At 36.0% G+C, this 10,979-nt stretch overlaps 1 protein-coding gene across 1 annotated transcript in view; it reads right to left on the reverse strand.

Moving 5' to 3' along the window:
• Positions 1-470: 470 nt before the first annotated feature.
• Positions 471-10,979, reverse strand: part of YTHDC2 (YTH domain containing 2) — a gene marked incomplete at its 3' end in the record, with an annotated part of 32,341 nt that continues 21,832 nt past the window's right edge. Inside the window, exons 19-28 of the mRNA XM_008938303.1 lie at positions 10,651-10,923; positions 9,997-10,123; positions 9,283-9,488; positions 8,531-8,726; positions 7,362-7,471; positions 5,576-5,868; positions 4,973-5,150; positions 3,737-3,940; positions 1,791-1,973; positions 471-546 (exon numbers count right to left, since the gene is read on the reverse strand). Coding sequence (XP_008936551.1) covers positions 471-546; positions 1,791-1,973; positions 3,737-3,940; positions 4,973-5,150; positions 5,576-5,868; positions 7,362-7,471; positions 8,531-8,726; positions 9,283-9,488; positions 9,997-10,123; positions 10,651-10,923 — 1,846 coding nt within the window. The remainder of the gene's footprint in view (positions 547-1,790; positions 1,974-3,736; positions 3,941-4,972; positions 5,151-5,575; positions 5,869-7,361; positions 7,472-8,530; positions 8,727-9,282; positions 9,489-9,996; positions 10,124-10,650; positions 10,924-10,979) is intronic.

The raw sequence follows: 10,979 nt of genomic DNA on the forward strand, positions 1-10,979 counted from the left end.
GTTGTCCATCGTTTCAAACTCAGTTTTGAACTTGACCATGTTTTTATATATCAGCTGCATACTACTGTAAAAGTATAATTCACTCAAAACAAGGCTGGTGAATAATGTTATGACATTTGTTGAAATTTGTTTGAAATACTGAAACCAACACAATTCCCTCTTATTTTTCCACTGCTAACTACACATTATGACTAACAACCTCAGGAGCTTTTTACACCACCTTCCTCCTCATCTTTATATTGTAGGCACACTGGTGGTTCTAGTGGTTATAGCTGACTTTCCAACAACCACAGCTAAAAAAAAAATCACAATGAGGGGATATTTAGTACTAAGTGTACCTGTTCTTCCACAAACTACAAAGGAATGACAGTAATGATACATTGTATATAGATAGCTTTTCCTCTGTCATAAAAAAACAGCAAGAAATGCATGAAATAACTACCTCTATGACATTATTTGACATGTTTTACCAGTTGAACTTTTTCCTGCCAAAGGAATACAGTCCCAGAGCTGTAGTAACTGGTCCCCAACTTGTGGTTCTAGCTCCTAGAAATGAGAAGGACATCAGAGGAAAAAAAAAAGCAGGAAATTAGAGAACTTATTTGCATTGCTACTACTGAACACATAGAAATCCTTTACTTATAACAAAAGTGCTAGACACAGTTATCACTAACTGCTTTCAGTCTTTCTGAAAGAGCTCATTCTTTTTGCTGTTGAGATGCACCGGAACTCCACGTACAGGAAGGATTTTTCACTAAGTCTTAAGAGGTGGTAAAAACTTTCATAAGCAACCTTGGCCTACAGTTTGTTCAGGTTGCTTCTTTTTACCCATTCACAATAAGATGTCATTTCTAAGCAAAAGAATTCTGAGTGAATGCACCACCACCATATACAAGAACATATGCACCATATACTTTGTACCTTCTATAGGTCACTCACTAACTGAAGACCATTATTTTCCACATCTTTTAAGTTTAATGTTCTCAAGTGCGGTGGAGAACATGGAAAGGCAGGTTACAGATGGCTTTTGGTGGAATCAAACATTAATATAAATCAGTAAGATTTTTAAAGTCATTAAGACTCTTCAGGTCTTAAGAGCCATATGGAACAGAAGCTCTGTCAGCTCCATCACATGCTACATTCCTTCCCTCATTTTTACAACTAAAGAGGCTTTGGGGAAGTAGTGAGAAGATGATACAAAAAGTTTAGAATCTCATATCAAGAAGAGATATTTTCGGACAGGACTGGGGAGAATGCAGAAATTGCCACAGAAAACTCTTGAGTCAATTCTCTCCCACCTTCCTGAAGCTGCAGTTAGCCTTAACAGACTGAAGAACTGTCCTAAGCCTTATTCTACCTCAAATCTCAAAACTTTTCAGTCACTACAACAAACAGAAAGCTGTAATTATGAATGTTTATTTGGGTGCAACAGACTATCTCAGGGAACAGATCTGAACCAAACGGAGAATAAAAAGAGTCAGAGTCAAAATTAAATTCCAAAAAGCTTTTCTTTTTCGAAGCATGCAGCTTTAAATCTGATTTTGGGTTGGTTTTTTTTTTTTTTTTTTGGTTGGTTGGGTATTTTTAATGTATATTAAGCAAGAAACTGCTTTGATTTTAACAAAACTGTTTCATTACTTCAAGAGTAATGCATTAGTAGAATATACAATGTGCATCAATGTAACTCAGACCAGCATAGATAAGGACAGTTGAAATAAATGTCAAGGCTAAACAATCTAATAAACAATATGCAGTTCTACTAAGTAAAGAAAATTTTAGAAGATAATTACCTGACCATCTCTGCTTATTTGTACTTTCTTATTGTCATTCCAAGGGTTGAGCAAATGGCGTGCAAACTGAAAAGGAATACTTTCTTTCTGGATCCACTCCACCTTAAATAAACCTCCAAAACCAGCACATCCCCAGTCTTGACTTTTCTCACATCCTATCTCTGAAGCCATTCGCGCAAAACCCTGGAGCAAAAATTGAAACATGAAAGATGTAGTTATAGCATATCTGCTTATGCTGGAATTAAATTAATGGACTTCAAACAAGACTTTCAAATTAGTTTCAAAGTGGTTCACACAATCTTCCCTATAAAGCTGCATCTTTTAAAATTTTTACATCTCAAAAGTTTTAGAAGTGCCACCACTGTTTTTTTCCAGTTCAAATATGCCTTCTAGAGTTTAGCCACTGTCTCTCAATTAATCGCTCACTATTGCCACTAGAAGTATTTTTAAGCTTTGTAAGAGAGATTGAAAGAGTTGTAAAAACATTTGAAGCATAAGGAATCAAGGTGAATGTTCTACTCTGTAAGAGTCCATTAGCTATTCCTTGTTAGTTATAGGTATTTTTTTCAGAAATCCATTCCTTCCTTCCCACGTTGCCTCCACGTTAAACTTTCACATAGTATTAAGTGTATCTGTTCAAGGAGAGAAGTCAAAAGTTGTTTTTATTTTCTTCTTCAACAAATTGAAAAGAAAATCAAACAAGACAAGTATACAGAAAGAAAATGAAAGAAATGACACACACACTGAACTTATCAACTGTTCATGCAAATGTACATCAGTTATGAGTTAGGAGTCCAAGAGATGCAATGCACCATGTAATTTACCAGCACACCCTACTGCTATAAGACATGAAGTCCTAAATAGCACAAGCCAGATTTTGATGAAAACAGATAAAATGAATAGAGGAAAAATAAAGGTGGAAAGTAAACAGACACCTGGTACAAGAGAATATCAATAGGAATGTTAATCTCACATTCTCATAGAAGTCCAGTGCATTGCCAAAACTGGAAGGCCAAAGCAACATCCAACACCTACACTCTTGACCCCAGCATGTCTTCCACTCCTGATTTCCTTATCTACAAGCACCAATACAACAGCCCATTTCCAGTATCAACTGGCATGCTGAAAATTACTTTCCAATATTACATTTGCATTTGCCAAATCATTGTGTGTATCTCTCACTGTAATCCTTCGGTAGTATCACCAAGACAGCTGTATTTGGCCTAGTTCATTAGATTTTATGTTTAGCTGACTTTTATGAATAGTTTATACATGAAGAGGTAAACTGAACTTACTTTCCCTGGAAAAACTGAGACCCCTCCACAAAACTGCTAACCTGCAACTTTGCACTACCAGGTCAAGTCTAACTCTTAAGGGTACTTAAGTACAAATTTGTCAAAAAAATGTTGACAAATACCTTGCTAAACCTGACATCAAGACAGCTCTGGAAGAACTATGGCTCTGACTTTCCACCTTCCTAAATTTTCAAAACTACAGTTCAGACAAAACAGATTTTATTACAATTCTTAATAAAGACATCTTGTGAGTTTCCAGGTTTTAGAAAGCTGTGACTTGATTATAACTGCTTGTTTATATTTATTTTGGCATTCAGAGAAAAAGAATAGCAATTTGCTGCTTTGTTCAGGTTTGTTTGTTATGTTGTTGTTTTAAAGGACTGTTGCATCAGAATAATTTTTATACCTTACATCATGCTTGGAGGCAATTCATCCCTAGCCTTTAAGGGACAAGCTGAGGTAGCTAAAAGGGCATGTTCCAGAGAAGAGTGAAGTACTCCTTCCTCAGCAACCAGAATTTACTTGCTACTTTACTTATGACTAGAAGGTCAGAAGTCATCAGCAAAAAAAATCCATACTACGCAGAGTCATTTGCTGCATTCTCCTAAACCATTAACCAAAGCTAATATTTAGTATTAACTAAGAACTCACCTGAAAGTGTCCAGACCCTTGAACAGAAAATATTAAGTAAACCACGCTGCTCTCCCAAAAGGCTCTGTTTAGTTTTCGTTCATTACTTGGTGTAGTAGACCATATACCCTTCTGCTGAGAAATATAGATGTTTTGCAAATTGCTACTTTTCATTATAAAGTACCGAACTGGCATATTTGGTCTCGGTGAAGGAGATTTAGAACCCTGGAAAAATAACATTAAATTAAGCTACAATAAAATAATTCAGGCTTTAGTTCTGAAATTTTACACACAAGAAGGCAGAAATCCCATGACTAAGCTCCCACCCTTCTCCCCTAGATTCTACAAGAAGCACAGAATCCATCACCAGGCACTATCTGAATTTGCTTTAAAATTTATTTCATATCCCCTGTACGCTTAAGTATTTTCCAAAAATAATAATTAGTTCATGAGGGATAGCAAACAAGTATAGCAGAACAGACCTAAATAGTTTAGAGATTACAATTCTTTGAAGCCTGACACATCTTCAGGTGATAAAATGTTAATCATTCCAGGCTGTAGCCTGAAGCACACAACCCACATTTCTACCTTCAGGAAACGTAAGTTTTCTCTCTTTCACACTGGCTGACTTAAAAACAGAGAGACTTAAGAGGAATACAAAATCCTCCAATTAGTGCATGCCTAGAGTAACAATGACTTTTCCTCTCAGCGATCTGTTTAACACTACTGCAGTTTACTATTAAAGTACCTAGGGAGAATTATGCCAATAACCTCATTAAAAATGTGTGCTTTGTTACAATAACTGTCATAAAAAAGCAAACAGTCACAATACAAAACTTAAAACTAGTCAGTATCAACATATGCTACTACAGAAAGAGTAAGGCAGAATCCAAAGATTTCAGAAATCTATGTACTGTGTACTAATTTTGAAAAAAAAAGCAAACAAACAAATACACCTTCACTGGTTATTATGTAAAGTTTAAAAAAACAGATTTTTTTTCTACTTTGGATAGCTTTACATCAGTGGTGGGCAAAGAACAACATTTATACTCTATTAAAGTTGCATAACAAGGATATTTTGTCAAGATATTAAATTCCAGAAGGGAACAAGCATCACACGACTGTTAAAAATTAATCTAAGCTCGGTTCTTGATTTATCAATATGGCACTTGATAATCGCTGAAAGGTATCAGCAAATTAATTTCTGAAATCCTATTAACTTTGAAGAATGTGGTAATTTATTTGTGAGAACTGTACCTTTCCAGACATAGGAGAAGAAGGACTAGCACAGGGGCTAGGATAGGTACCACTGTCTGTGGACCTCACTGATGACTGATCTGATCTGTCATCTGAAGCTTGTTTTGAGCGCAAAATGGTTTTTTCTTTGTACTTCTTTGTCTGATGAAGTGCTGGAGGTGTAGATTTCATTAAACTTCTAGAAAGTAAAGGTAGATACAGGACATACCAGGAGATTCATAAGCGGTCACAGAACAATTCATATTTACATCTCAGTCCATTGTATGACTATATATGTTATAGTAATTCCAAAACATAATTATCACTAACTAAAAAAATACTGATCATGCACTGGTTTTGAATGCTAGGGTTAAACAACTTCTGCTACTTCCTTCCAGATATCAGAATTCATGGATAATATTCCTCACTGTTTTCTCAAACAGCAGGCACACATATGAAATAATTCTCAATGAAATCATAACTACAATGCAGCATAGGACAGTATCAACTCTTTCAACTGTAATTCTATTGTTTCCTCCTTTTTTATTACTAGCAGAAATTCAAGTAATGCTTTTATAGCTGAATAAGTTACAAGCTAGTTTCTAGAAGATCTCAAAAGCTTACCTTTCAGCATTAGATGAGTCCTCAGAGAATTCAGTTTCTGCTGAGCTTTTCCTGCTGTTGGTTGAGCTCCATGTAGTTGCTAGAGAAAGTTCTTCACAAGTCATAGGTCTTGGTCTCTGACCAATTCCTGCAGGTTGCTGCAAACCTGCACACTGTTCTTCAGTACTTAAAACAGCTATAATTGCTCTTATAGTAATTTCATCAGCTTGAGACCATGGTTTAGAAGGAGCTCGCATACGACGTAGAAATAAGCTGTTCCACTTCTGTCTGAGTTGAAACACCAAGCCAGCAGTCTGTAATGAATTTCAATTTTGTCAAAGACTAGTAAAAATGAGGTCACACAGCTAGGGATACCCTATGTCTTTCCTATCAGGCAGCAGCTGGCATTCTAAAATGAAACCGAAAGGCAAGACTGAAGCGCCAGAGAGGGTGAGGAAAAACCCGCATTTAAACTGTTCCTTTACGTTTTCTTTCCTCAAGTGCAAGATAATTTTTACAATTAATAAAATATTTCATTTAGCATTGCACCAAACTTAAAATTATATTCTAAGCCCACAGGATTCTTTTATTTTTCACTTTAAAAATTGTATCTTTAAAAATTTGATCTTCTCATGCTTTATGCCCTTCCTCTTAATTCAGTCTGTATTCTTGCAATCTCGTTCACACCTGAGCGAGAAGAGCTCTAAGTGACAGGTTTCCTACAGATTTCTGCTCAAATGAGACGTTATCAGAAATGCTTCCATTAAAAAAAACAAAATAAAATAAATCACACTTTTGAACAATCTCTAAAAGAGGCAGTAGTGTTATTAGATCTGATAAGTCCAGTGTTTCACAATCTATAAACTGCTCTACCTCCTACCACAACCAGAGCTCCTCAATGACCTGAAGACTTGGATCTTCAAACGGGCTTTTTGGTTTTGTTTTTTTTTTTTTTTCCTCTAAAAATCTGAGAGCAACTTTCTTTCAGCAGCTCCAACTTCAAGTACTCCACTTTGATCCAGCTTTAGTCAATATGCAACAATATGCTATTTGTAACTATTCAAACAACTCCTGCTCAGATGCTGACTAACCCAGCTCAGGCTAAGGCCAGATATGCGCTGGTAGCAGCACCACTAGGTCAAAGCAAGAGCACCACGTAGGTAGGACAGGTGGCCATAAAGAGCTACTGTGGAGGCACCATCACCTGCAGCTGGCTGTCTCTTGCAGCCATTATCTTTTTCTGGCAGCTTTGTCAGAATCTGCTAACTTACAGAAATGGACAAAATATCCAGGCTGGAAAGTATAAAGCATCAGTTTACCCAAAAAGCTTTTGAAGTGGATCCAACAGCAGCTGGACTACTGAGGCTTTCATGCTTCCCCCCCATGTGTGATACAGGGGACACCTGCACCATGACAGAGGAAGAAGGACAAGCACTCTCACTGTTGGCTTGGTAACCAATTTTTTTTCTTTTTTCCCCTCTCCTTTTTGCTCACAGGTGCACAAATTAAGAATTATGGGTTACAAGTTACGAAACTTTATGACTTGAATGGTGACTAAGTGAATTCATGCAATAGGCTAGTCTGGGCAAAAGGGGATTGAGAGTCAGCTTGTTGTATTTTTTAATGACATCATGAAATAAGGGCTACATCACAGAGTACACTGTCCTGTAAATTTGAGGGACCCAAATAGAACATAACAACCATTCTTACAGAAAATTCTTGGCTACCCAGACGTTTCAAAAATCTTTTTAGGAAGATATGACAAATATGCTACAAGAAACAAGCACTGAAGGCATAAATTACTTACTTCAGGGTCCAGTCTGAGATGAAGCCATTCATCTAGTTTCAGTAGTGCCAAATTAGCAGTTGTTTTGTCCTCCATCTCACTATCACTGTTCTCATTAAACACCCCATCCCCTAGATTAAATATAGAAGCGTGCATTTACATTTCTATATTACATGTACTTACACACAAAAATACTGAACACTACTGTATTACCAGCAACAAACCCATTTTCCTACTGAATTTTATTTTAAAATGTGAACATGTGTGAAACCACTTCATATTTTCTGCCAACACAGCCCAGTGAAAAGTCTTTACTTCAGTTAGCAGAACTCAAGTATCCATAGCTGCCAAGGGCCCTGCTTTATAAGCTTGTACCAACAAGCCAACATGAAACTTCTGCCTTAAGATGTTTATAAAGCTACATTTTGCTCTGTGCTTTATTTCCTGGAAAACAAGCAGATTTCAAGACGCATTAAGAAAAAAAATGTTGTATACACCTATGGCTATTAAGTAGGATTCTACTTTTTTTTAACTGGAATTCCATCAACATAAGCAGTAAGTAACAGTGTAAGAGCAACACAGGAAAGCTTAAAAAATAACTTTTACTCTTACTTTGATTTCAAACTAATATTTCTAAAGAACTGGCAGCAGGACAGCTTTTTGCTTCTGTTGCTATAATACTCCATTTAAATAAAAATACAAGGAAAGATCTATATATTCCCTATTACTTCTGGTAACAGTATAGCTCATTGCCATTAAAAGTTATCAATAGAAAATCTTTAAAATGCATGTTTCAGCCGAAAGCAATATGACTTTGCCATATTGATAGTTTCTAAATTATTCTTCAGTTTGAAAAATCTGGTTCAAAGTATCAAACAAATTAGTCTGTAGGAAAAAAGCATACATACTGCACTTTTCAGCTTTAGTATTGTCCTCAGAGGGTTTTTTTTTTGTATTTTTATTTCATTACAAATTATATTATGATTTCTGAGACTTCCAAACTGTGTTAAGTGTAATTTATGGATAGAAAGCATTTATTACAGAGCCTATAAAGTATTCTTGAACTGCTACAAGAACTGTAGGTCTGTCATTTTAAGAATTAGTCAATATATGTATCAAATATTCCGCAAAAATAAGCCTTCAGTATCACATACCAGTATATACCATTCCAAATCAAATCCCCACTATACCTCGAAAAGATGAAGGTTCCTGCAAAGCATTTCTTGGTAACCTAGCTGGTCCACAGAAGAGACACACGGTGAGAGGTGTTACAACAGAGCAGCATCTGATATTTGCTATCCTGTGAGCTCTCGTCATTTCGTCATATATAAGCCAGTCTGTAGGGAGTGCCTGAACGGCTGCAGCTTGCCCATCTGCTGGGGGAATCTGTCCAAGAGCAAAACAGGACTAGGCTATTTTACCCTGTATTTGTAACTAAAGTAAACTCTAAGATATTTCTTATTTTATACATGTAGAAATAAATATTTATATACAAATAAACTGATACACACCAATAAAGCCAAAGCCAATTCAACCAAATTCACAAATTATCCTACCACCTCGAAACAAGTAATTTACTCTAAAAAGGGATCTACAGAAAAAAAAAAAAAAATCTATTTCAGAGCAGAATCTTGTCCTGCTCTTATGAGCAGGGATTGTTACATCTTTAAAATAGTTTTGTGAATAGAGGTTGTTTTACCATTTTGTCTCATTCCACCTAGAAGGACTAACTGAAATTAGTTTGAGGAAAATGAAATAATACTAGAAAAAAATAAAACAACTCATATTCTTTATCATCTGCCAGGAATAATATTTTCTGAAAAGGCCACGTTTAATGCACACGCTGCTTTTCAAGTACTGACAACTAGGAAAAGACATTTCCTAAATATTTCATAGAGTATAGTGCTCTTTTTTGTAAATTATAAATTCAAAGTGATTTTACCCTTTTATATTGAGGTTGACTAAGAACAGAAGTAGGATGAAATCGCACTTTCTTCTCCTTTGGTCCAGTCAAAACCAGGTTTTCTCTGTCTACATGCACTAGATTGGGATACATCCCAGCTACTAAGGCAGCTTTAACTACAGCCCAGTTTTCAGAGTTAGTATTAACATCTTTAATATCAGCTCCTCCTCTGGCTCTAACAAATCCTGAAAAAAAGAAGAGGACAGAAATGTGTCATATTTGCCTGTATTTAAGATCCACATTTAAGATTCTGGAAAAAAAAGTTAAATAAACTACAATTTTATTGCATTTTTCACCACTGCCAACCTTAATAGCACCAAGAAGAAACCATTATAGTGAAATTCTTCCTGATCAGGGGATTTATACTAACATAGAATAGAATTACTTTCTACAACACAAAGACATTTCTTATGTAAATAATTTAGAAGAAAATAAAATTCTAAGGAAACATATTTCACACTGAAAGCCAGTGGCATTTATAACAATCAGGGCACTTGCAAGTAGATCAACTGTTCCCCAGCCACACTTCCTCATTCTAGTATCTGCACCATGCCCAGCACGAACTACTTGCCTGTTTCAAACTAAGGAAGGAAAATTACAACAGTGAACACTATTCTTGTTACAATTTGTATACTTTCACTAGGTACACATTTAACTCCAAAACTATGTTAGGATTTTTTCCAGCCTATTTACCTGAGGCTCTAAGTTGGCCAAGCAACTGTGTTCTCATTCCTATGATGATTTCCATTGTGGCTTGAGATAGGAAGTTCTTTTCACAGAAGGATCTTTCCCAGCCATCACTGCGTGCCTTCTGCCATGCCTGTAAAGAATTATTTTGTTCACATTTGCCTATTAATTTTATTGGCTAGAGTAAAAAAAATGCACATTTTCTAAAAACAACTTTTATGTCAATAAAATGGAGACAATAACCATTCTGAAAAAAAAGGATATTTATCAAAACAGATTTTTTTTTCCTAGTTAAGTACTAGATTTTCTTTGCCCATTTCTATAACATAATGATCATTATGTTATTATAGGATCATTGCCTTAAGTTATTATAAAGATCATTATGTTAAGAACATTCTTTTACATTATCAGTGTAGCAAAATACAAAGTGACACCTTGCTGAAACATTCAGAATTTAACCAGGTTTGAAAATGCAAACAAAGTTTGTCCAAAGCGTTCCCTCACAAATCTACAAGTCCAATATACAGGAAAGCTGCTACTCAAAGATGAAGTTTCTTCTCTAAGAAATTAATCATTGTCTGTAACTCTACACCTGGCTGGTACATTGTTTACTTCAATATGTGATCTACTGTGACTAGTACTCTGATAACGAAATAGTACCTGAAAAGCCCTGAGGAGTGCCATATGGTCACTAAACGTTCCTGCAGTAAAACGTTTCCTACACAGCATGGCTGCACGCTTCTGAGAGGCCACTGTCGGTAGGACAAAAGGGTCTCGATAGGCAAGGGTGCAAGCAATAGTGAGGATAGGATCCAGGCACTTCAAAACGACAGCACATAACACCATTTTACCAAGGTGTGGCTCTACTGGCAATTCAGTGAGATGATAACCAAGTTCAGTGAGATCTTCCCAAGGGTCCATGGCATCTATTGTCTGTTCAGGTAGGAAAAAAAAAAAAAAAAAAAACAGGGGAGGGGCGGGGGGGGGGG

The sequence above is a fragment of the Merops nubicus genome, unplaced genomic scaffold (genome assembly GCF_000691845.1).
Source record: "Merops nubicus isolate BGI_N331 unplaced genomic scaffold, ASM69184v1 scaffold10694, whole genome shotgun sequence".
Classification (NCBI taxonomy): domain Eukaryota; kingdom Metazoa; phylum Chordata; class Aves; order Coraciiformes; family Meropidae; genus Merops; species Merops nubicus.